This window comes from Harpia harpyja, chromosome 11 (assembly GCF_026419915.1).
Source record: "Harpia harpyja isolate bHarHar1 chromosome 11, bHarHar1 primary haplotype, whole genome shotgun sequence".
Taxonomy (NCBI): Eukaryota; Metazoa; Chordata; class Aves; order Accipitriformes; family Accipitridae; genus Harpia; species Harpia harpyja.
This window is the reverse complement of record NC_068950.1, coordinates 44,937,492-44,965,058: the sequence shown is the minus strand read 5'-3', so window position 1 is coordinate 44,965,058 and position 27,567 is coordinate 44,937,492. Positions and strand designations below refer to the sequence as shown.

Sequence of the window (27,567 nt, the reverse complement as noted above, 5' to 3'; positions counted from 1 at the left end):
GTGATGCACCACATCTCAGACAAAATCTGCACCCATTCATTTTTAAAGAGACTATTACTCAAAGAAAGGATTGTATAAAGGTTAAAGCCTCACTGACAGTGAATATAGCGAGCAGGGGCTAGCGCAGCCTGGACCAGAGTAAAAACACAGAACGATGTAAGACTGGGGGAATGGGGAATGTAAGTAAAGGGGCTATAATTTGAAATTAAAAAGTTAAATAATATAATTAGCAGCAACAAAAAAAGTTTTACTGCCACCCATCACAAGCTTCTTCCATTTATGGACCATACCTGTCTAAACTCACTGTTCATCCATTTAGTGTGTTCACATGGAATCAACTAAACATGTCAAACAAAAGGAAGTTAACCAATTTTCATGTAGGTTATTTATATCTAGGTCCCAGAGTTGACAGTATAATTTATTAAGTATCTCACCCTGTATAGTGACATTTTTACTAATTAATATGGAGCCAGCTATACACACTGCATATGTACAGGTATTTTCATAAGGCATATAATATCTTTGCATTGAAAATAAATGAACATTATTAAATCTAATTTAATATATACTTTCTTTGAGGTGTTTATGAAAATATTTTTTCTCTATATTTTTGTATGTGACATGATAGAAATATTTCATGGGAAGTACAGGTTAATATATTTTATCTTTATAAAGGCATATACAACTTTGAGGCAGTGTTTCTGATGGACAGCAGAATTCCTAAAGAATTTGTATGTGCTTCTGTGTTTTGAAATCATATGAAATTGACTTTAAGAAGTAACTTGATTAAAAAAACGCACCAATGCACAGCCAGAGGCTGACAATTAAAACTAATACATAGCCACATGAACAATATATTTATATAGTTAATATATTTTTTTTCCAAGATGATTGGTACTAACATATAGTATTATACATTTGGCACTACTGTTTGCCATTGGTCCAGCAATTGGCAAAAATTTGTTTCCTATGTATAAATCTGTTTGAACATTAGATCTGGCTAGACATATTTACTATTTATAAAAAAATATTTAGACAGTAAGCTCACGTTGAATAACTAGGTCTACTGTATTCTGGAAACTCTTCAGTAGTAATACAGCTTTCTCATGTTCCATATGTACAAAACTGTGTCCATTTGCCTGTAACACAAAAACAAGGAGAAACCAAATGAGATTCTCTTTAGTGTCTTCATTTTGGGGGAGCAGAGGGATATATGAAAATTAAAACCAAGGCTAAAGTAAACAGTAGTCGTATAATGATTTCCCGCAAACAGGAGTTTGACTGTACCACTGAGAGAACACATTTCTCTTCCTCCGTTGGACAGATACTGCACTCCCCCGCTTCAAGCAGGGGCTGGACTAGATGACCTCCGGGTCTGCTTTCCAACTTCAGTTATTCTGTGACTCTATGATATTCTGCATATTTTCTGACAAAACAGTAACTCTGGGAGGTAAGAGTTTCACCTGCTGTGAAGCTCAAAGGACGTTAATGCTGCCAGAATGCATTGCTGACTACAAAGGAGGCTCCGACTGATCAGATGCAGACATACTGCAGGTACAAAGAGGGAAAAAAATCACTGAATAAACTGTTCTGCTTTCATGCTAATTAAATCTTCCTATAACTTGTCTGTTACAATGCTATTTAAAATAGTCACATTTTAAACATAATTTCTAAGAGCTTCCTGAGTGTGATCAATAAGCCAAAGCAGAAGATCCACCATTCCACAGAATAAAGCCAGCCCGTGAGGGTGACCAGGTACTGAACAAAGGTAACGCTCGCTGCAGAGCCCTGCCATCTAGCCATCCACGAAAGCCTCAGGATTACTCCCTAGGTGCCAGCTCAGTCCTCGGACTCCCGTGGCCCTACTCCAGGGCTTGCACACAGGCAGGTAAACGCTCGGCTGGTTCAAAGCTTCCCCTTCCCTCCCCAAAGCCACCGGCAGAAACCTCCACTGTCCTTTACCCGTGGAGCCCATTCCTGACCACGTCCGGGAAGGCGCGGGTGTACAGCTGGGACCGGTGCTAGGCAGTCGTCACAGAGGCTGCCGGGGCTGGGAAGGTAATCGAGAGACCGGCTGTAGGGCTGTCCGCGGCAAAATCTGGTCTCTCTAGCTTACAGCAACTCTATAAACACACTGCACTTTAACAAAATACATATACGTGTGTATATATATATATATTTTAACTAACATTTAAAAATAGGTTAGTGAAGCCTTCATGCTTTGGTTAATGAAGTACCGCTGCTGTGAAATTACAGCCCCAGAGAAGAACTATCAGACATCTGTTGCACATATCCAGACTGTTATACATGGGTATCTTCTCGGCCACAACAAAACCATACTACGCCACATTAAATATGGAAGACAGTCTTCAAGAGCCGCTCCTTACCAGCAGTCAGCATGGCCGAGGTATTGGACAAGCAGCCCAAAGGGGCGGCCAGAGCCCCCCAGGGTGCTCGGGTCGCCCCAGCTCACCCAGGCCCGCTGCCGGTCGTCTCCTTGCAGAAGATCCTCCCCCCGGACCAGGGGCTTGCAGAAAGGATGCCCCGCGCTCTCTCGCTGTATTAAAGGATGCCCAGCCCAGAATGAGAACTCAAAGAAGTGCTGCACACACCTCTCTACCGAAACAGGCAGCCCATGAGCATGCCGGTGCTTTCTTGGCACTTAAAGGCTTCTGTTCAAAGGTATCAGCTGCTGCGAGCTTTAGTGCCTACAACTGCATAGGGATGCCAACAGGCTCATGCAGAAAAAGCTGCATGCAAGCAATAGTGAAAAGTAGCTTGCCTGTATTCATGTAGTACTGTTTAGCTTAATACAGTAAAATACGTTTGCACTGAGAAACAGGAATGCAAATTTCAGGCAGGAAAAGTTTCAAAAAAGTCGTTCACTTATGTGCCAAAACTAGGCAGCCATTTGACATTCAGTCTGAGGTCAGCTTGAACTCGGATGCAATTCAGAGGGAAACTGAAGAAGTTTCATATTATTCACCACACAGCTCACTGGGATCTGTACTGCTCATTCGGAAAAAAAAAAATAAAAGAACCTGCAAACAAACCTGAGAGCAGGCCAGCTCTGCCCACTCCCCTTCTCATTTTCAAGCTGCGCAGTGAACGGTACAGGAAAACGTTGTGCAAGTTCAGCTCTAGCTAGAGGAGAAACCTCTTTTCTACAAGAAAAGTTTCTCAGTGGAAGAGAGCTGTAGGAGATAGATACACATCCAAAAATACCTAAGCAGGCCACACCCAGAGGGATTTGTTATTTAACATATAAATAAATGATAATCAGAATCTACTTCTTTCATTCCTGCTGTGGTCTCACATTCCCCGCAAAATATGCTATGAAATTCACATATATATTTACACATTGAGTTACTATTTAGTTCTAACTATTAGACAGAAAGAATGGGTTTTAGCTGAATCGTGGAGCCACCGAAACAAGGTTTCTTAGAACTGAAGGGCAGCCTTAAACATACAGTGGCAAAATTGTACGACATGGCTGACAGAGCTGCTCTCTCCTTGCTGACAGACTTAGCAGCGCCGTAAACTGTGTTCCTCCTTAGAAGTCATCTACTAAAACTGCTGCTAATTTTATAACAGAAAAATCATTCTTATCAAATAAATAACTGAAGAGCTTATGACACAGAAAGGAAAGATACAACAATTTTGCTCCCCGCAGGATCGCAGCGGGGCTGTGGGCTTCTGGACTTGTAAGGACCAGAATTTGTTCACTGCAGATGACACACACACACACACACACTCTTTTCTGTCAAAAACAGGCATCGGGCAAAAACGTGTTTAAGAATGACAGTTTCTCCGGGAGCTGGGTAAGTCCACCCAGGGAATGTCAAGCCTTTTAATTTTTATATCTTCCCTCCCACTTTTACCAAAACTGCTTGGGGAGATACATAAATGCATGACAGAAACATTACTGCTTCTCCTGAAAACATCCTGCTAAGCAAATTCTTCCATGTAAATGTTTAAAAAATTTCCCCTTGGAGCCTTGGTCTGATAATATCTTCCTGTGCACCATCTTGAGTAAACTGGATTCCCCGCATGGGAGCACAAAAGGTGCACAGCCACGGAGGTGCTCCAGTCACAGCGACACAGCCAGTAATGCTGGGGGGGAAAGCGTCAGACAGACATGACGGGAGGGAGAGTCTGTAGCACGAAGATTTAGATGATACTAAAAGCAGATCACGGGGCAGACAGCGTGAGGACAGAGCGGGCTAAGACTGAGGAGGCACAGGAAGATGCTTCCTCCCTCGGAGTCCCCGCAAAAGCTGGTGTCACAACCAGCGCACGTGTGGAAGACGCCAAGTGGCGCAGATAGCTACGGATGCCAAAGAGGAGAGATGACGGGTGAAGAGGAACCTCCTCCTACACAGTAACTGGTCTTACAAAGCCCTTGTCTCTGGCGGGGGATTGTCTCATGACATAAATGCAAACAGGTGATGGTAACAGTGGAAAACGGGGGTGGAGGTGAAGTGATGCCAGTGAGAATTAATAATTTCAAGTTCTTACTGCCTAGGGAGCTGGATCCTTTTAGCTAAAGGCATTGCTTAAATTTGAGAAGTAAAATATCCTTCATCACAGTTATGTTTTTTCTCTGTTAATTCCTTCATGAGATTAATGACCGCCCTTTTACTTGCCACAATATAAATCAACACCTGGTAACAGGTATTATGCACGGGTAGAAGTAATTGCAAATAAAAGGAAAATGTTCTTGCCAGAGAATTTGAAATGATGTACTGACAGTGACAAACGAGAAACTCTGTGGAGACTGATCCACAACCCTACGAGAATGACTGAGAGTGCAAAGTCAAACAAACTTCATCAATGTAAGTGATGAATAAATCAGGAGAGTGAAATTTGCTATCCCCCCAAAAATGCAGCAGTACCTTAAATGTGATTATATAAGTATACATAAATGCTCCTATACATGCTGAAACATGAGAAATCCCAGCTCCTGATGGCCTGTGCCCATCAAGAGAAATCATTTGACATAACAATAGCTATAAAATAAATGCAGGTCAAAAGGGTACATCTTTGATGAAGACAAGCTAGGTACACACATGCAGCAGACCTGTCCCTGCCCAGACCAATACAGCCCTTGCACGACTCCATTAACACTATTTCCACAGCATATGCCCACTGCTTGCCCCCGCAGGCAACCTTCTCACCTTATTTTGCTGTTACTTTTTAACATATTTTATTCTTAACTATTTTTGTTTCTGTTACTAAGCTCAGCTTTCAATATAGCACCTTGATTATTCTAAGGATCTCTAGCTAATTTTGTACTTCATTTAGCTTTGCTATTTTCGCTGTTTTCTAAACACACTAGCAATTAAACTGGAGTTGCCTATCGTAGACTTCAGAGCTGCTAACTACTGCAGTGCCCGTGCCGGGTAGGAGGGGCAGGGGGGAACAGAAGAGTGAGGGAGGCTACCGAAGACATCTGAAACATCCTTGGTTTGCTGACTTCCTTCATATAACCGATTAAAACACAGTTAACCTCTTACCCTTGATCAGTGTGAATGGTTTTAAAAACTGTTATAAGCCTTTCAGATGACAAGAATGACTCTCTCGAAAGTAATACTATTTGCTGCCGGTGGTAACACGTTTTCCAGGCTTAACAAAAAAAAAAGAAACAACCTTGCAGGATATGGTAGAAAACCCTTCTCTACAGGGACAGCCATTGTTTTCTGTGAAAGAGGAATTTTTGAAAGGTATGTTCAGGAACAGTCTGTCTTTCTATTTAAAAAGTTCAGTGGAATACAGAAAATATTTGTTGCAGAAACAAAAAAGAAAACAAAAAGCTGAGATTTCTCTGTAAATTATGCAGATGCTTCCATGATCCGGTAGCGGATCCAGTAGTGGCTGTTTTTCATGCGAGTGCATTCAAAAATGCTGAGGCAGCAAAAGAGAGGCATAAATATTGCCAGTTACCATTCTGTCAAAAAATGTGACTAGATAGCTCCTTACACCAGTGTCACATCAGCTGCAAAGGTGACAGTTATAAACATGTCTTGCTTTGTCATATACTTATGCTCGTGAAACTGCCTGTAAAGCTCCTTTCTCCCTGCACCTTCTTGTGCTGTTAGTGTGGAAAAGCTGGATATGATTCAAGGATTATTTTTATTTTAAGTTTGAATTGTGTCACCCGGATCATTCCTGTGACAAGTGGTACGCATCAACCCTTTCCTGCAGTGCCACTCCCTCCCAAAAGGCTGGTGCTGGCATTTGTGTGCCTTAACAGCGTCCCTGGGGAGGGAGCAGAAACTGCCAGGCCAAATGAAGGACAGCCCAGCTCCTTGCTGTGCTATGGTCCCTCTGCTCTCAGTGTGCTCCCTGGGTTTAATTCAGCTCCCCGCTTGCGGCAGAGGGGCTGTTGGACAGCACACCCCAGTGCCTTTTCCATATCCTCAGTTTGTTTTCAAACGGCTTTTTATTCCTTCCGAGACCAGCTTTCAAAAGTACTGCGAGTAACACTTTGTTATAGAACGATATTAAAGTACCATAACAACAAAACTAGCAGTTAACTTGTCCTGAACACAGTATCATTGTACTTCTAAGATGCAAAGACTCAGTTCAGTTACAAAGCAGTTAAATCCATCCATACCTGGAGGATCTTATCGCCAGGCTGGAGCAGGCTGGAGGCTGGTCCGTCAGGCTGAACCCTAGTAACAAAGATACCCTATAAGTCAGAAGTAACAGAGGTTAGGATGCTATCACCAAGAACTAGTTCCCAAAATACAGGTGTCTCCCTAACTGGTGGCTGGGGGCTTTATATACTCTGGCAACAGTCTAAACACTAAAGTCTTTTTTTAATCTGTTTGTAATCAAACACTAGTATGGGTGTGTAGCAGCTCCCTGTGCCCTTCAGCTAGCTACTGCCTGATAGAAACATAATTGTGGGTCATTTGAAACTAAGATTCCATATCACAAAATAATGTCCGATATGAATAGGGCAAGAGTAACAGGGTTATCAGGAGGATAATTAAAAATGGAGCAAGCATTAATTTATTAGAACAATGCGTACCATGATCTATACAGTAATCTTTGTTTACTTCCTCTAGGAAAAAAAAAAGTTTAAAAAAATTTCTAAAAAGCAGTCTTGATATTCAGCCCTTGAGATATTCAGTACAATGGTCTGTAGGACGTCACTTAATCCAGTGTCTGAGGAGTGAATGACTTTGAAAGGGGAAAAATTATTAAGTAATAAAGGATATTTTTAGATTTGTATTCAGAATTTCAGTAAAATATATTAATAAAACCCCAAATCAAAGATTGACTTCCTAGATGATGAACACATTTGAAATATTTCCCATACCGCTCACGCAGCCTTGTACTTCTGTACCCTCAGTCTCACTTTCTCTGCTGTGCTTACCCTGCTGCCAAGGGTAAATACCTTTAAGCAGACTTTAGAAGTGAGCATAGGCTAAATTTTAGCCATGCACATCGCTCCCAGAGACACCAGAGAAATTTCCTGCTTGGTATCATCATGCAAATCATGTGCGCCCTTGAGGGATTTTATAGCCTTCTGGAGCAAGGTACTGTCCAGTATTTCTGTCAACCTTATAAAAACTTGAGCTCCTCGGGAGCAGAGCGATGGGCTGCTTGTATTTCATCCATGTGCTATTAACTTGTGACACAAGTCTGCCATTTGAAATGACTGATCGCTCCTGTGCATTTTACTGCTTTTCCTGTCCTTTCATCACAGTACCAGCAGCGTGTCAGGGCAGAGGTATATCACTACGCAGAAGAGTGCTCACTGCCATCCCCACTAATTTCATCTTATAGACAGAATAGTACCATATGCCTGACTTAAAACCATCACAAACGTCTGGTATGTATGACGAGAGACAGCATCACCCTTTTAATTGCTTCTGTGATATTTAAAACATGATAAATCTGATTTAACAGTGTGGGAAGCATTGCTTCAGAGTAACAACACATAAAAAAACTTTTAACTATTAATTCCTTCAATTTAACCACCCTATCACTCCCTTAGCACACAATTTTGCATTTCTGTTATTGGTAAAATTAAGTCTATCTACAGCTGTTACTGCACTGCATGTATTACTGGTACAGACACATTCATAGTGGGGTATCGACTCTTCTTTAGTAATTTCACGCAAGTGATAAAACAGTGGAAGTATAGTTTAATTCTAACATCACACATGAAACTGTGGGGAAAAAGACCATGTCGTTATAAACTGTAATCCTAGTGTGCAGTCTCAAAGCACACCAAAAATAAGTAAGTTTTAAGGGATCGTCGTTAAAATGCCTGATAGTTATGTACATTAAATGGACCTATTCTTGAAGTTCAAAACAGGGATTATTAATGAGAAGATTAAAAGGAATTAAGATTGTTAGATTGGTATTTCCAAGCGTATTTTACATTTCCAATTAGCTTTCTGTTGTAATTCAGAGTGGTGGGGAAATTACTTTTTTAATTTGCACGCAGATCTCAAATTTTTGAGAAGAGATGAAAAGACAGTTTTAAATTCATCATTTGCCAAACATTCTCAATATTTATGGAAGTTATGACTGCCTCTTAAAACTGAATCAAGTATTATCAAAAAAAGTAAACTATAAGAATATGTTTAACAGAGAGGTACCAATAGTACTTGTTTTTCAACAAACTCCAGTCAGTTTTACTGCACAGAACAGATAAATTCACAGGTCTAAGAGTCCATTTCCTAATCCTAAAGCCCTCTGTTGTTGATAATAGCCAGCTGTTGTATTTTGACTAGGCTTCCTTTTACTGTAAAGAGATTTATCAACCTCTTAAATGTGTAATTCTCAGAATGAACACTGAGTCTCCCTGACCATCATGTACCATAATGGTGACATTTTTAATTCGCAGTACAGAACAGAAGACTGCTTGCCATGGTGTTTGTAAGGCACCAATGTTCTCCAGACCAGTTTGCAGGCCAGGCCGATTTTATTTGATACAGCTGCTATAAACCCTGGCTTTTCAGCTACCTAGTGATGCTGTTACTGGTTTAGTGTTCCCTCTAATGACTTTAGTTAAAGTTTAATCAGGGCCTATATTGACTCTTAAAAGAAAAAAGTGAGAGACACAATTCTCCAGAAAACAATCTTAAAAATTATCTTATACATGGAATATAAGATAGACACCCATGTGATTTCTGTTTTGATTCTCTCATCTTCATTAACCAGAAAAAAAAAAAGTGAACACTCCCCTAACAAAAACAAGCCAAAGGGAAAATTTCTTTCAATTATCACAACAGAAGTGCTTAAAAATTTCACTCATGCTATCTATGTCTCCACTATACGGCACTCTAAAATAAGGACCATTTAGAGAGAAATTTGTAACTTACCTTATCAGAAGGTTTGAATGGATTTCCTTGTCCACTTATTCCACCACTGATACTAAAACCAAGGCCAGGATTCTTCTCTATCCTCACACAAAACTAGGTTAAAAAGAAAGGGCAAGATAAGTCAATGCCAACATTAAAGCCTATCTAAACAATGGCATCTTCTTTGCATATATCCCATTTCACCATTAAGGAGACGAGTTGACCCTCTCAAAAGCTGTACTGCACAATACAGTAAAAGTCAGTAGAATATTGTTATAAACTGAAGGTATTTTCATGATTTTAGCATGCTGCAATGACACCATAATATTCACAGTGCTGTATGTATTTCTGCATATATTTTAAAGTTTTATTTTCAAGGAGAAAAAAACCACCTTTAGACTTGTGAAAGAGCAGTTCACATTGGCCAAATTTTTCACTTAAACATCGGGATAAACCTGTCAGTGAAGCTTCATCTTGTGCGCTTTTATTTTGCCAGAAGGTGTCACACATGCAGCATCCCCGGGTGCTGTGCTTGGGACAAACCCAAGGAATAAGTACTCTGAAGCTCAGAGATCTTCAGACCATTGTCAGCATCAGCCTGTGCTGAGCACCAACGACTTTTCCAAGTGCCTCACTCCAGAAAATAGTGCTGAATCTTATCTTTTAGTCAGGATGACTCTAAATGGCATTGGGTAATTGAATGTAAAATAAAAATGACCTCAGTGTAGCTTAATGACTACTCATGGAGCCAGTCAGAGCATGTACTCTAGCCATACAAGCAATTGCTTCTGAATCTCAATGCGATACTCAGGGACTTAATACAGGCAGCTGCTTGCGTGGATTGACCAACACTTTACACAAGAGAAAGGTTTACTAATGATTCTGAACCTTATTCTGCAAGTCAGGTGCCTCAAACAGTTATTGCAGTCATTAAGGCCAAATATAATGGGGATAGGACCACTTAATGAAGAAACTCATCAGCACCCATTTTGTTAGACTGGGGGCACTGGAGCTACAGCTGGCCTTTCGTAGGGCTAAACTGGAGCAGCCCATAAAGATCTGAGAAGATCAGCACCTTGCCAAATACGCTGCACTGTTAGCACTGAACCAGGTTACTGGGGAATTTGCAAATTAATTCGGTATGACGCGGTGATGTCAGCTCTGTTCAGGAACTTCAGTGCCAAATTGTGTTGCTTGGTCAGTCCAAGAAAAAACCGCTGTCAGTCCCTGGTGCTGGGGAAGAGGACAGACCTGCTCGCCCGCCTCCAGCTCAGCCATGCCTCCCCCGTGCTGCCTGGCTCAGCTGCCCTCTGTTATTGCCCTAGGCTCCCTTTTCCAGCTGTATATAGGGCAGAAAAAACCAGAACATTTTTGTCAAAGTGTTATTCTATAGACATGCTTTCTCACCTGCTCCTGATAGGCATCCGTACTTCTCTGACCCTTGGTTTGGATTAAACACCGCCCTGTCTGAGGGGCTCGAGAGCTCTGCGAAGAGGGAATCTGAATAGGCAGTGGTGGCTGAAACTGCTGAATGGTGACTTTGTTCATGTTTCCTTCATACTGCTGCTCGCGGCTCCGATGCTGTAGGCTTTGTGATCCCATTAGAGTCTGGATATGGCTACCTGCCTGTGGGTAACGTAACCCGTTAGGCCAGAAATTCAGGAAGCTGAAAAGAAGCAATTATTACAACTTACAGAGTCAAGTAAAAGCAAACCTCTTAAATCATATCAGAGGTTTGCCTTTTGACCACAGTCGGAAAAAACCGCGATTAAAAGCAGCAAGGATATGCCCATTGCATTTAGTGACCCTAGGAGGTTTAAGGGAAATTAGCCATATACAGTATGTTTTATAAACAGAAAATATTTTTTTTCCTCATGTCATGATATATGCTTCTGCTCAGAATGTTTTGTGAACTGAAAACATTTAATAAATTGAAGTAGGGCGGATTATTCATCACAGCACACTCTGAAGATACCGGAATGTTTTTTTTCCTGAGGATAGTTTGGAATAAGATTTATAACACAAATACAGATAATGGCCAGTATTGTGCACTGTGTATGGAAAGCATAATCAATTAAATCCTATGCCTTGTCCTAGGAACAGATGTGGCTTTTACAAAATGTAACTAATTATCAAATTTCTATGATAATATCTACTGATTTGAAGCTGTAATATTTTGTAAATATAAGTGAAATACTGCATTTACATTGACTTGGCCTTTTGATATTTTCAGAAAAAAATGGATGACGGCTATCATGCTTCTACCCCCTCCATCCCCATTGCCTTTCACGTTTGCAGCTGTGATCTATCAGGTGAGGTTTGCTTTCTGTATGCTTGACAGCATGTTCTTGACATGGTAAAGTTGCATGCTTGCTTACTCTTTGATATACAGTCTCTTTTTAGGCACATGAATTTCATAAATATTTGATGCAAATCTTCACAACATAAATTGAGTTGAGACAATTTTATACTTTTCATGTTTACAGGATTCAGATGTTGTTGCTTACAAAATAATCACATGCAACTTAGCCACAAGGGAATGAGCAGAATTCATGCTCCGTTGTATGGTCAAATACTATCATCTCCATGAAATATTACACCGTTGCTACTGAGAATTTTCAGATTATATGCACCCATCAACCAGCACTATTATTTGAACAGCCTGAATGTGAAAGAGCATTAAGATTGCATGTCTCAATGTCTGCAAGTCTCTATGGACAAACCAGACCTACTTAAATGATGTTTCACATTAAGTTTACACCAGCCAAAGACACAATCATGTCTCGTCATGAAGATCTAATCCCCAGTACTACTGAACCTTTATGACCCTGGGTGGAAGAGTCACCAATTGTGAGACTGTATTTTAGACAAGATTAAATTTAATACAGCGAAAGATCAAAACATTTCTTACCCATTGGCCAATCATCCAGCCTCAGAAGTTATAGCAGACAGGGCATTGGAATTAATTGCTTGTTGCCATAGCAAAAATACATCTTATTGGATTTCCAAGATTTGTCTGCAGAACACATCATTAATACAGATGCAGTTGGAGCTACTCGTGTCACTGACACAGAATCCCAGCAAGACATGCAGTGACTCCAAGCAAAACTGATCTGCTCTGTCTTACTTTTTTGCTGACAACATTTGAAGAAAGGGACTAGGTAGAATACATGTCTAACAGTTCTTCAATTTAGTACAGGAGGGATAGTCTCAAAGTGAGTAATGACAGAGAAATCTCTTACTCCTTGTGCCCAAATCGTCAATCCCCAAACTCTTCTTAAAACACAGCTCACCTGTGTACATGAAAGTGCTTAATAGACATTGACAAACTTACTTCAAGAATAGCCTGGTGAAGTCAGTCTGTACTGCGAACATCCCACTCTACAGGTCAGAGAGATCTTCAATTCAACCAAAATCAGAAGGGAAGGAAAATGCTCAAGACAGATTTCTTAGCTATTCATTAACTCCCTAGCGGCAACAAACCATGCCCGCAGCGGATTGCTGAATCCGTGTCACCCTGCACCGTGGAGATGCAAGGTGAGCAGGTGACCGGGTGCAGCACGATTTTGTACTTCATGTTGCATCATACTCAACACAAGAGGATCCCCAAAAAAGCAGAATCTCATAAATTCTGCTGTTTGCCCCATATATAATCCCATATCCACCACAGCAGTCCACAGCGGGTGTATTGTCTGCCTCAGAGGAAGACGTCTATTTCAAATACAGAAAAAATTTTGCTTCTTCACTGAAAAACCTCAAATCCTATTTATCAGGTTAAAAGACCTCTGTATTGAACAGCAGATGCTGGAAATGAAACAGAAAGAGCCTCCAGCCTCTCGTTTGTGGCTAACAGAAATACTCCCAAGTCAGAAAGGGAGAGAAACGGTGACTCAGACACTTTTGTATGTCCCAGTTTTGAGGCAGCTGCCTTGCTCCAGTTCCATAGCATACGCTCCTCCACATTCACCCAGACCATTATAGCCCACGCAGGGATCTCCAAGAGTTTGCATGGCTTCAGCCTTCCTGTGGGCTGCTACAATCCTGCAGTAGAAGAGGCCAACTAACAGTCCTACGCATCCCCAAACCTGTGTAGCTCATCCTCTTAGAGGGCTGTCACCCTGCGCCCAGGTTGGCCGGCCTGATGTCTGTTCATTTTCCATCTTCACTCTCACTCTTCAACCTCTCTTTTCCATAAGGAGTGATTTCCAAGTTCCCTTTTGGTGATCCCCTGCCACACTTCTACCCCTTCCCTTTTTACAGAGGAGCAGCGAACTCAGAATACAACTGATTTGATCAGGCATGTAGCTGACTTGTCTTGTTGACATGATAGAAAAAGTAATCTTCCAGGAAGAATAAATACTGTAGTCTTTTAATAAATCAGTGGATTATTCAGTTTGAAGATTAAAATATCCAACTTTTCCATAAGAGAAATAGCCCATAAATTATGGGATGATCACATAAATGATTATACTTAAAATAAAACTGGCATTTAATCTATATTCTGAACAGCAAAAAGGACACAACCACTCACACCCCCCCCCCCAAGTTATGTCAGGATTACTGTGTAGTATTCCCACCCTACCTAACATACGTAAATAGCCATCACTACATGTATAGTAGCCTTCTATGTGTGGATAATTTAGGAACACACATTACTGTGTCTATATACGTACATCAGCCTGAGTACACAGTCCATCCGTCTATAGTACATGCTCTTCCCCTTGGAAGAACAAGTCCTGCCTCTTCTTCCAGTGATTTCCCAGGTACAGCTCTACCATGTAATGGCTCTGTTCTGCAGGAGCCCATTCACACTAGTACTGTTATGTTAGTGAAAAAACAAAATATACACTACAATTTATATTTACATAATTTAATTGTTTGTTATGTTGAACTTCAATTCTATACCAGATTTTCTGAGTCAGACTTCAAATAATTGCTGTATTTTAATCCCCAGATGCTGGGAAACCAAGACACTCGAGGTCACTTTCAATGGAGAAGAGATTAGCATTGTTGTAACAGTACATTGCAAACCACCTCCTGAGGATGGTGGGTAAACAATTTTCAGAATTCTTCTTCTCAGTCCTGTTAATAGAGTTTGAGGAGATCGTATCACTACTTCTTGTGTATTCATGCTGTGGCTCTTGCTGGAGGTGGATAAGATGCCTTTCTTGGAAATGTGAATTATTTATTCAGCAGAAAAAAATCTCTATTATGCAGACTGCTTCCCCAATTTCATTTGTATTCTTTACTTTATTTAACATCCACCACAAAAGTTAATTATTTTCAGCTCAGTGTCCAATATTTACAGTATAATTAAAGTAGCTGACAACAGATGTAACAATGGATTGCTCCACTGAGTTGAGCAGATTTCAGTACGGTTATGCAACGTTTGTACTTACCACATCTGAGCAGCGAGATACTGAAATATTCAGAACAAAACAGAATCTGTAGTTTCTTATTACAGTGACACTGATGATGCACAAATGCAAGACATAGACTGTGTTAGATTGTGTGAATGGATAAACGCAGGTTTTATCCCAATATGCCAGTGAAGATAAGCAGTGACTCCTCTTAAATGTCTTATCCTAGTTTCTTGCATATCAGAGGATAAAGAAAGCCTTCAAATAACTTGGCTGTCAGAGCCAACTCCATGAAACAATGTCAGGGCACCCTCTCCTCCTCACCCTCCTGTGCCTGGGAAGGAGTCGCTGGGCTGCTCTAGGTGCAGTGGTTTTCATTTCCCATCTTCAAGCAATCCTCTTCTACATGTGTATCTCTTGTCTCTACTTTTGTATGAAGGCAAGGGCTATTGCTTCTGAAACTGTCTTGGATAAAAAGATGTGAAGCCGGTAGGGAGATATTTGCCTCATCAGAGCTGACAGTTAATTATGCTACAGAAGTTATTAGTGTGCACATTATGACTTTCACACCAGTTCTATTCATGCGTAAGACTTTACTTCAGGAATGAGCAGGACTGATCTCCATATAGATAACAATCAATGTAATTATCACTGCTTAAATGTGTGGCTCCACCTTCTAAAGCTGATTGCAAACACAGTTTGGTCCGTCAAGATCCTCTATTCTCCAGCTTTATGATTAGAGCATATAAAAGTGGCAATTTCTCAGTCGATGAGCAGAGCCAAGCTGGGGCCGGGAGAGAGCCACCAGTGTTTTCATAGAAACAGGCCAGGTCCAAGCACTGGAATTTAATATCTACCGCCTCAAGGTACTAGAAATTAGTACTCACTTTCTAGCGAGTTTATCAGCAAATGAAGCGTGCCTAAGATGTCTCTGCCAAAATGCCTGTGACTGTCCAGACACTGGGCTGGCCTCCATCTCAACACATTTATTTTTTGTGGTGAACTGAAGAATGTAATTGAAATGAAACATTTGAATGAAGACTTTTCAGGGTAAGAGGGAGCTGATGGCTGGCTGATACACACAGGAATACACCTGCCAAGCCCACTGTGCCCAATTCACACGCTATAGATGTAACTACTAGCATCTGCATAAATAAACAACGGGTAGCAGGCATAAAAACACCATCCTTAGTTCATAATGATTATTGCTTTAAGCTTTGAAACAAAAACACGTGTTTCCCAAACCTGTCCTCATTAACCTGTTCTCCTCCTTCCAGTGATTCGCTGGGAAAAGACGACAACCACAGCTATGTCAGCAGCTTTGCTCGTGCTGCTTACCTTCTTTGTGACGGTGTCCGGCGGCACGTCCCGCCGCCCCAGCGGGTAGGGGTTCCACTGGCTGCTCACAGACATCTCGTCCTGCCCGTTGTCCAGGATGCTGCTCTGCTGCGACGGGGTCTGTTGCAGAAACGGTAGGGCAGCCTTTAGTCACTGTCACACCATGACAGAAAATTCTCTCTTCATATTTATTTCAGTAATCAACCCAGTTAAACTGCAACACACTACTGCTAAAATGGAAATCCTTTTAAATTTCTATGGTATTTCATTAATGTGTAATCATATTGCTGTGGGACTCCCTGCAAGCAGCAGATCTTGAAAGATATATAAGAGAAATAATGAGAATAATGAATGATGAGAGAAAAGAGAAAATTAATTTAACATAACTCATTCTTTTCGGAGAAACAAATTTTGGCAAAGTTCCATACTTAAACGTGCAGTCTGTCATTAATCATTTGAGTTAAAACTTTCTTACTGGTCATTCAAGCATCAAAAACTTTTCTATTAAGTATTTGCCACCAAGATAAATTATATGCTTATATTTTCTTCAGAAAATATTCCTTAATGGCAATATTGTCCTTGTGACTACTCTTGCCTCACGCTATGCTCTGTGCATCACTGTGTGTGGTGTGCTTCTCACAGACCTCTCTCTCGGCTGTGGCTGGTTTTGTTCTAAGTTAACAGGCTATCATATGTACAATATTAACCAGCAATTAAATGCTTTCCTGCATATGAATGGACATAACACACATTTAAAGTTTCCTAAATGAGCTTGATGATACTTTTGTTATTATTTTTCACTTTTCTCTCCTTTTATACCTGTTTCTTCTTTGTCACTTTTCCCCCTGGTTATTTTACTCCTGTTTTCAGTGCTTTTGAGGACATGTGTACTTTTTCTATCCCATCCTGATTTTCTGTTATCTGTTTCTGTATTCCTTTACCATAGTTGGAAATTTTGCTAATGTGGGTATGGCTTTTTGTGTCAGACTTTCCAAAATGCCAACATTGTACTACCACTGACAGCACTTAGCATTATGTAGTGCTTATTCAGTTAACTGCTTATTCAGTTCTGATTAATGGTAATCTGCAAAGAAAAAAAAAAAGTCCATTCTTCCCCTCTGTCATTCAAGCAGTTTCTTCTTCAGCTTAGATTTAAAACAATCATGAAACACTTCTTTAGACGACTGAAGAACAAATGAAACTGTTGCTTTGAAATATTAAAGCTGGTAACTGGTCAATTAAGAACTTTTTTTTATGCAAGCTTAAAAATCCTTTAAAAGCAAATAGAAGTAAATTGCAATTTAAATCGTACTCCTCAGAGGTTAAGTAAAAAAATTCAACCTTAATTATTTAAAATCAAAGAAAACTTTCATTGTAATGCTCTCATAATTCAAGAAGTCTTCCGGAAAAATCAGGAAAGATGTGATTTTCCTTATATTAAAAACCACCAGAAAAACATTTCCCCTGTTGAAACCACAAGACCTCCCCGTGGAGCTTTCTTTACACAGATGAAAAATGGAAAAATGAGACCAACCTCAGGACTTTCTCCATAGGTTACCCCTCACAGCTCAACAGACACTGGTCCCAGTGCCTCACGCAGCAGTACTGCTGCTCTCTCAGACAGCACACCACTCTCGAACGTTGGCAAATTTGGGCCCAGAGCTGCACACTGGTGTACGGACGTGCACGAACCCGATGATATGGCTCTAAGGCCCTCACACGCAGGTGAACCTTTGTGTCCGGACGGGCGTCCAGGACTGTGAGCAGCCTGCCTGAAAAGGCTGCCAGGGGTTAGCCCCTGCCCGAGGCTCCCCAGCCCAGGACATGCCGAGCCCTGTTTGTCCGCAGGTCAGAATTTGGGTCCCAGCTGGGGCCCAGGTAGGGCTCCTTGTGCCTGTGTAAACTCAGGAATCGGCCATTCTGCCCTGTTTGCTGCATGTCCCCACATAACCCTCATCCAAACGGGGGGGTACATCATCTGAGACCAGGGCAGTAAACAGCTTCTAAAATGAAAAAGTACAATCGCAAAACTTCCTGCTCTGAGGAGTAGTAAAAAACAATGAAAAAGAAAGGCCATCATCTTTGTGATGTGAGTCACCCCTTCCAGAGTCACCCACAGACCGAGGTGCCCAAGGCTGTGCTGGAAATCTGCTCACCTCCCTGTGAGATGACTTTATAAAACATGCTAGGTGGCCTCACCTTGCGGAGACAGAGGGGATTAATGAGGCAGCTTCCTAAGGGAACTTCTGTTTTTCCTCCTATGTGACACATGTGAATATGCTGACTGTTCCTAAAGGGAGGCAGTACTGCACGCTTCTGAGAATGAAGTGCACCAAACCATAAACTTTTAAAAGAACTGTGAGATGGATGCCAAAAATTGAAAGCATTCTTCTGAAAAGTGTTCCTTTTGTCTCTGCAGACAACGCTGGGCCATTTTTATAAGCAAGTGACTAATCTGCAGAGGTGAGTTCGCACCCAAAATGGAAAAAGAAAAAATATAGAGGGTGCTTTCTGCTTTCTCAATAAACAGGAAAATTCTGTGATAACAGGTTTTTCTTTTCATTTTCTGCAGTAAAATGAATTTGTCTACTTGCAATACCATTCATTTACAGAGCTCGGACAGACTGCAAACAACCTACATATCTATTAAGTCTCGGTAAAAAATGAAAAGCAACAGTTCAAACATTTTATACATGGAATAGAATCGATGTAATAAACTTTCTCAAAATAAGTAATTGCTATACTTGATTTCCTGATCTTCCACTGGACAATTAGACCTCACTCATTACTCTCTTGAATCTAGGCCACGAGAAAGGAGGAAGAAGAGGTCAATATTAAGCTGCTGTGGCCTGGGTTCATTAAGAAATGCAAATTCTTAGAACATGTGAAGGAATAAAATTAAACAATACTAAACATTCATATTATTTGTTCAACAATAATTTCTCACTGCTTTCCAAACAGTACAGTAAGAGAATACACCCCCTTCATGCAGTTCAGCATCACATTTTATATGGGTATGTAGCAATGAAATGCTGGTGAAATATAAAGCAGAATAATTCACGTAAGACCACACCCCAAAACATGTCATTCTAAACAGTTTCACGAATTTCCTCAGACATCCACGTATTAGTATCTGTATTATCTACAGCCTAAAATTCTTAAAGTGATATATAATACCTTATTCCTAAAGGTGTGTAGAAAAATAGTACCATTATTTGGAGCTGATGTCAAATGGACTTCTTTCAAGGACTTGTGACAAGAATTAGTACATACCCAAGTAGACAAACAAATTCTTTGAAAGAAAAAAACAGTATGACCAACACTGGAAAGCTGTCTGTGTCCAAACACACACACATCTACGTTTAAGATTTGACCTAGATGTCATCAGCTGAACAACAGAGAAGCACACACTAACATTAGGACTTGTTTAAATCCAGGGACAGCTGAATGGAGGGTGTAAATGAAGTTAACAGTGTATGGAAAGTAAGTTACAGCAGGAGAAACCTGACAATGACCTCTGTGTGTGTGTGTGTGCGTGCGCACTGTTAACCTATCACAGCTTTGCTTGGAAATCCAGCGTATGATGCATATGCCTGTATTTGTAAGCTAAGCAGTGCTAAGACCTGTCCTCTGGCCAACCAGCACAATCTGGTCATGTTGCTGCCATTAAATTATCTTATTCTTCTAAACAGGCTTGGATCTAAACTCTTAAATCGGTCATTGGAACCCTCCTTTGGGAATTTCTGGCCAGTGCTGACGCCGGAGCCCTGGCCAGGGATTGCCCAGGAGGGTGCCAGCTGGCCTGGGCCAAACCATGCCTGAGGCCAGTCCAGCAATTAACAGTGCAGATGATCACATTTCAGCGCCTGGATCTGTGCTCTGTTACCCTTTAATTACTCACAGAGATGTTGCTAATTTGTACCAACAGCTACCGATGCTAATGCAGTAAGACACTTAACGATGCTTGTCACTTCTAGCACTGCAGTAGCCCCCTGTCATTACACACAATCCCACCAGTGCGACCACTTTCAAGTATCTGCAACTGGCTGCTGCTGTGACTCTGGTGTGGCCATACGTGACGCAGAGTAAGGTCTCAGCATCGCCTCTCTGATACTCTGAAAATACTTCAGCAATGTCCCTCCCTGGCTTGTCATATGTGCTTTTCCCATCAAACATTTGTTTGTATATAATTTTGTATGTATGTACTTATCAACAATATATCGTTAATAGCTGTAAAATAAACAGTAAAAACTGAGAAAATTATTTTCTTTCTACAGGCATCACTCAACAAAAGTTTAAAATAAGTTTAGGTGTGGTAGGCATGTACTCAAAACTCATCAACTATTACAGCATACCCAATTAATGTTCCAATATTAAAGTCCCTGTCTCTTGGAGCCTATTTAAATGCATATCAAACATTTCTACCTTAATTTTTCTAAGATCAGTCACAAACCAAAACACATTCTCCATTTCTGCGCACAGATTAAGTCATTGAGAAAATGATCACATCAGTCTGTAACACGAGAGCAGAAAGCAGTAATGACAGCCATGTGAGCTACTTAATCCAAAAAGCAAGATTATTGAGTAGGAAAATTGTATTTCTATCATCTTTGCTTTTTGGATTGTGTATCGTATAAGCATGAATAATAGGCAAAAGCTAAACCGGGAAAAAGCAAGGAGTATTATTAATTTATTTTGTAATGCTGGTATATGCTGGCTATCCCATACTTACTTTCGGTAGAGGTAGCTCTTGAAGCATTTGGTTTTCAAATTTAGATTTAGTCTGCAAGTTTAAAGTCATGCTTCTGCCGGCATGCATTGCTGAAAAACCTCCAGAGTGCAGCATGCCAAGGCTAACTGTGTTGTGTTTGTAAGCAGCGGTCTGAGTAGAGGAAACAACCACGTGACAGGATATGAACACACATGCTCATTGAATTAAGTATCACACATATATGGTTAATTTCACAAAGTTTTAGTTTAAGCAAACAAACAGTACCGAGAAATAATAGCTTCTTGATGCATGCACTGGGTCACACGGAAGCAAATACATTGCTAGTTATACATAAAATGGATACCATAAAAGACTTCAACGCTGACAGCAGATGAAATATGTTGTTATCTGTAGTTTGAAAATTGCAGTCTATAACATGGTACAAGTCTTTATTTTGCAAATATGGCCAAATTTTGGTACGTCTGCGCAACCACGGACGGGCCAGAAAATGTGTACCTAGTGTAAAAGAGCATCAAAGGCAGAGGAAAAAACCCTATAGAAGAAGGCTCTGCACCATCTTACGACCTTTGTGACCGCTCCCTGGCTAGCAGCTGCCCACGAGGGACAAGCTGTGGCTGGGCCCAGCACAGCAGGTACACAGGTCCTGCACTGACCGGCATCTCACCGGCCGTGGGCAGACAGGCAGCGTCTTCTCATGGCGCAGGTGCTGCGCTGCAGCGCCCAGGCGTTCTCATCAGCAAAATCTCCCCCAGACAGCCCAGCTTCTTAGAGCTTTGCTTATGGTAAGTTGCAAACAACTTGAAACTAGCTCGCTGGCACCTGCAGGGATTACTATGAACTCAATTTAACTAGATAAAATCACCAGTGTCAGCTTTCCATGAGTTTAAGTATTTCTTAAGCAAATATACCTTGTAAACTAAGTGTAAAGATATTTCTTAAACAAACAACATCTGGGAAGTATTTATTTCCACCAGAAACGTCTCTACTTGGGGTGCACTATTTTGCCTAGGTATTAGGTATTTTCCAATCAGTTTAACACAACACAAGGAAAATAGCTGAAGTAAGGAAAAAGCTTCAGCCTTCAAGCCAGTTTTTAAAGTTTACCCATTTGATCCTTAATGATATTTTAATATGCGTCACATCCGAGCAACTGGAAGGTATTGAATATATTAACACCAAACTCACGAGTATCTAGCGTAAAATAGGTATATGGACACATTTTGAAACTAACTTATGCATTTCATGACAGTAATTTTTCACAACCACTTCAGATTATGAAGTAAATTCGATTCATGAAGTAGGTCATTAGTCAAGATCATGATTGAAATCATGCACTATAGTACTTGTACTGTTTTGTATAGAAGGCAAGTAAGCATAACTTCCTACAGCTAAAAGGAGTAATAATCATATTCCTTGTTAAAAACAGTGGCAGTGTATATTCAGTGATATTTTTCAGAGTTAAAAGATACCTTTAAATCCTCTCAACTAACAGTGATATGAAAGCTAAAATACATTATTTTACTCTTTATCTGTGATGTTTTTCTTTGTTGCCTTTCTACTGCAAAGATGTATCCAGCATCTTTTAATGCTCTCAAATCATTACTGAAGTGGTGGACTTCAGCAGCACGTTCACATCTGTTGATAAGGAGAGATTTTTATGTTTTTTATTATTTCAGACAGTGCTGCAGCAGTTACTACATTAGTGAAGTGCACCATGGTGCGTTATTCGTGCAGAGACTCTTTATCACTCTCATTTACCCGGGAACCCCTCACTCCAGCTGCTTTTGAGCCCCCCCAGACCCCTTTGCGGGTCGGTTCCTCTGACACCAATGCAAGAATTTCATTACTGGGAATTCTGGTGGTTACCACTGTACGTGCAAATAGTTTGACATACCGAAACACACAACTAAAGGCATTAATTGCAGAGAAATGCCAAACATACCCTGTCTAACCTTCTAGCTTCTATATGTCTAAGTAGCTGTTGTCTCCAGTCAGCGGGCATTTTAGCACAGCTCTCATTTCCCTTCACAGGGGTAGGCCTTGTCTTTATATCACTGTTATCGGAAGGCTTGTCGCCATAGTTACCCAAGTTATAGTCTGACGGTATCTTTTCCAGCAGAGCTGCCATTGTAGGCCTCGCTGAAACCGGCCTGGTTTGGGATGTGCCGTAACTCTCTGTACTGTAGCTTCTTGCAGACAACGGCCTCCTTTGTGTAAGGTTTTTAACTGGAAAGCTTCCAGTCTGGGCTTTCACTTCTTGGTAGGAAGGATGCTCGTCTTCGTACCTGCCGTTCCTCTTGAGGAACTGAGACTCAGAGACCGAGATGCTGCTCTGGCGCTCCACAGCTCCTCGGTACGGAGGCCTGCCATACCTGTCGCTCGGGGGCAGCTCGTGGGGCTCACTGACTCTCCTGAACATGGACATCTCGGTGGAACTGGCCAACGAATCCGCTCTCCTCAGGAACCCCGGCCGAGACCCCTGGCTCGCAAAGGGGGCACCGACCGCCTCCTCGTTCACCGATGGCTGGGAGAAGGAGAACATGTGCTCCACGGGGGGGTAGCCGCGGTAAGCCCTCGGGCTGACCAGATCCTGGGGCAGGTTTTTACTCTGCTGGGGAATGTACTCGGGGTTGAGCTGGAAAGGCGGCGGTAGCCTCTTCTCCGCTGTGACCTCCACTGCTCCCTGTGGGTTGAAGCTTTGGTCGAACTGGTAGACTTTCTTCGTGACGGACGACTTCTGCTGCGGCTGCACCTTGACGCTGCCGTAGGTCAGCAGCTCGTCGTCCAGCATGGGGACCGACTGGCTGCGGGACATGCTCAGCATGCCGTGCTCCGGGCCCAGGAGCTTGTCCACCCTCTCGTGGGTTCCTACAGTATCATTACCAGATGCATAGTTTTCTAAGGGTATATTATACACTTTGTATGTACCAATGTCTATCTCATCGATACTTTGTGACTTCTTAAATTTGTTAGTTTTTAAATCCCTCATCATCGGAGAAAGCCGCTCTGTACTCTTGCTGATCGAAATAACGCTTTTGGAAGGATCTGGGCGACAGTGGATATGGGAAAAGACGTTTGTGAGACTTCTGTTAGCATTTGAATCATGATATTCCCATGCTATTCCTGGGGTGAAAGTGCTAGTCATTTCAGGAGACTCTTTGACATGATCTTTCCGCTCAGGCAAAGGGCTGGTGGTGGGGGTGCTTTCCAGTTTGGAAGGAAAAGCTGTCCTGTCTTCAAAAGGACTAGGGGTTCTGGTCCAATTTTGCCAAGGATTGGGAGGAGGCACTTCAGATTCGTGTGTGTTTCTGAGCGTCGGCTGCTCCAGCTCCAGAGGAATGCCAACTATCCTGTCTTGTCTAATCAACGGCCTGCGTCCATGTGCAGATGTGCTTCTAGATTTCGTGCTCAGGAGGGGGTTAGCACTAGGATTCTCCACCGTGCTCTCCTCCGCAACGAACCCTGTGTTATCGTAGTGTGAGCTGTCATTCCAGCTGTCGGCAAACGTTTCGCTCAGCGGGCGCCTGTCGGTGCGCTGTGGCAGGTTCCCCACCGGCGCGGATTCCCGTTGGCTCAGCAATGGCTTTGTTTCAAGGGGCTGTGGAAATGACTGTGCCAGCCTGCAAAACCAAACCAAAACAAAACAAGATAAAATGCCCTCTATCAGAGCACAAAAGCAGTCATCAGAAAGACACAATTATAAAGCAATTTAATATTCTCCCATCTATACTCCGCCTTGGGGATTGTACTACGAGATGTCCACTTTGTGCCACTGGTTTGGCGTGAATGGCTGCAGCAGTTTTTTGCACTGGAGTACAGATTCTGTAAGTACATACACAGAGAAACTGAGGAGTCAGTCAAAAGTCCAGGGCGGCTCAATGTCATGTTCATATAAATCCAGCTGAACATATTTTCCTGCTTTAAAAATAATATTTTATGAGTGCAAGGGAAGCTTCTTTACAGTTACATTGGTTTTTTTTTAAACAAAAATACCAGATTCAGTTTGTGCATGTTCTCACCACCAAGATTTTATGCATCTCCAGTGAGCAGGCTCCAGCTTCTTTTTAATGGGGAAGAGCCTGTGGATGGAACTCCATTAGGTGACTTATGGCAGGAATAGACAGGGCAGGGTGTTCCTGGTATGGCACAAGAGTGTTTTCAGGTTGCTGATGGCTAGCGTGAATTACAACTTTCAAAAGAACTGTGTTGTTCTTGGAGGTCCAGGGCAGAGTGAGGCTCAGGACAGCAATAATATGAGAGACATAACACTCTGCTATCTATGCTAAACTACAGCCAGCTGCAGCTCAGGGCCACGCAGAGCAGAATTATTGCAGCTCAATTACTAGGCGCTTTTAATGCATGGTTATAGCACATAGCTGAAAAACCAGCTGTACAATTACAGACATTTATAGAGTATGAATGGGTGGCCAACTTTGCACAGCCTGGGCTTTGAATAGCTATGTACACCTCTGCAAAACTGGGGTAAAAATGTTGTATTTTTTTAATTGAATGCCTTAACAGATAGCATATGATCACTTTGAATGCATATGACAACATAAAACAAAAGGCAACCAGAAGCTATGTTAAGAAAGACGATCACACCTGTTTCCCCACAAAGAGTTATTCACTGCTTCTTTAGCCGTTGTCTGCAAGGACCCCATTTTAACATGCGCGTTGGAGGACCCTGAGGAAGCCTGGGAAGGGGAATAGTCTGAGTAAGTGCCTGAGGAAACGCTGTTATTCAGACAATGGATCTTATCTGCTTCAGACTCATCTGTCGATTCTGAAAACAAAACACAGCAAACGTTTTCAGGACGTGGTATTTGAAAACTAAACTCCAGAAAAATACATTTTTAAATTGATACTATGGATATATATACATGTGCACAAATATGCATGTAATATGTTTTAAAATCAGACTGAAGTGTAGAACATCTTAAGTAATGTGTCTATCTGTGTACATTACATATGCTTTCATCTAAAAGGTTGTAAGTCAAGTTAGTACCTTTCTTCTCTTTACCCAGAAGAACAAGTTTGGGTGGGTACAACGGAGTCTCTGGCATGGAAGGACGAAGTTCCCCTATCCTCATCTCACTGGCAGGATGTCCAAAGGCATCCTGAGGAATATAATAATGTAGAGTAAACATAGGAAACAGAATCCACTTCAAACTGCAACGAACAAACATTTCACCGCCTTCTTTCCATGAATGTGACAACACACCAAAACCCCACCATATGGGTAGTGTGTCTAATCATGCTGATTTGTCAGCTGAAAATTCTAATTAGTCCTACATAAATACTTATAAAAATTATGTTGATGTGTTCATTCTGAAAATGTGGACAAAACAGATGGAACTTGCACGATACATCAAGGCCATGTAAACATTTTTGATGAAGGTCACAAAAATGCAAGCTACCAGTAGAAATAAATAAAAATGTAGAATAAACAATTACTTCTTATTTCAGGAGTAAGTATTCCTCATTCATTTATTCATGGCACTAGTCCTTTGACAGATTCAACTGTCCATATAGCTATATTTAATTAATATGACTTTGCCTCTAAAGAATTTTTTGCTAAATTAAAATGATTCAGATTTCATAAACTTCTCATTGAGAGTTCAGCAAATCTTGACCTTCAAAGACTGCCCTGCAAAACTGCTTTGCTGTTCTAGCCAGCAACAGGACATATACTGAAAATAACATGAGTTAAAAAGTGGAAAGAAAGTGAGATGTAGTCTTAGAAAGAGCTATTTTAAATTAGGGCATTTAAATTAGGCTCATAGGGTAGTTAGAAGGGAATGAAGCCACAAACAGGGAATCCATGGCATTTCATATCCCTGGAAGAAATTCAGAAATGAGAAAGACGCTGACCTGAAGATAGGAGTCTTGGGGAGATAGGGTAGGGGATGACACTTACTGGAGGAATGATACTGGTAACCCTGCCCTCAGGAGGGGACTTAAGGAAAGGGAGCTGGAAGAACAAGCAATATGGGAAAGCCACTTTGTGGGTGTTGGTGCATGGGCTCAGGGAAATGTAATGGAAAGGGAACAGGTGGAGATGGGCATGGCAACACTGGAAAGTTGTGCCAAGGCCAGTCAAGATCCTTGTGGGGAGGGGTACAGAAACACGCATCATCTCAGAAGTGAGAGGATGAGTTGTGATTTCATAAAGAGGATGGAAATTGGAGAAGGAGAGTATCTAGTAAAAAAGAGGAAGCTTTGGAGAGGTATTAAGAGAAAATCAATAATTAGTAGTATAAATGAGGAAGGAAATGGTTAGGAGAAATATACTGAGGAGGGAACTTACACTAATGGAGACACTATGAGGATCTGTGTACCCTGACATTTTGTTGTTAAAGGTACTCCAATGATTTTGCAGAGTGAAGTCAATAAAGGAAAGAGATGTAATATTTAGAGAAACTATTTAAAATGGGAGTACCAAAACCAAAACCACATTCTTAAAATGTAAAATGCTACAATATTTCTAAAATGTACTTGCTTTTACTCGTAAGGACAAAATTTTCAGAGGTTTACTCTCCATTAACTACTTTTTGTACTAACAGTGGAAACAGACATTTGTAGAAGCATTTGCCATGTGATTTATCCTTGAAGAATATATTTGTACAACAGATATTATAACCCTTCTGCATTTGGTGTTCTACAGGAGGTAGTACCATACCAGAAGAGCAAAGAACAGGTATCATCACAGCCCCTTTAATTAACCCCCTCGGCGCTAACATTTAAGCAAATATAGCTACATACTGATTCTTACATGGTGTAATATATTCAAGACTTTAAACTACTTTCACATGCA

General features: G+C 41.3%; 1 protein-coding gene across 7 annotated transcripts in view; it reads right to left on the bottom strand.

The window, feature by feature from the left end:
- Positions 1-400: 400 nt before the first annotated feature.
- Positions 401-27,567, bottom strand: part of LRRC7 (leucine rich repeat containing 7) — a 178,057-nt gene continuing 150,890 nt past the window's right edge. For 4 of the 7 annotated variants that reach the window (XM_052800651.1, XM_052800645.1, XM_052800643.1 and 1 more), the window contains 9 exons: positions 25,759-25,870; positions 25,356-25,536; positions 22,696-24,373; positions 20,754-20,903; positions 16,022-16,141; positions 10,731-10,949; positions 9,345-9,437; positions 6,617-6,691; positions 401-1,139 (listed from right to left, as the gene is read on the bottom strand). In XM_052800651.1, coding sequence (XP_052656611.1) covers positions 1,032-1,139; positions 6,617-6,691; positions 9,345-9,437; positions 10,731-10,949; positions 16,022-16,141; positions 20,754-20,903; positions 22,696-24,373; positions 25,356-25,536; positions 25,759-25,870 — 2,736 coding nt within the window. In that variant the 3' untranslated portion in view covers positions 401-1,031. Of the gene's footprint in view, positions 1,140-6,616; positions 6,692-9,344; positions 9,438-10,730; positions 10,990-16,021; positions 16,142-20,753; positions 20,904-22,695; positions 24,374-25,355; positions 25,537-25,758; positions 25,871-27,567 lie in introns of those variants that run through there. The other 3 variants (XM_052800647.1, XM_052800646.1, XM_052800648.1) reach the window with 3 other exon arrangements.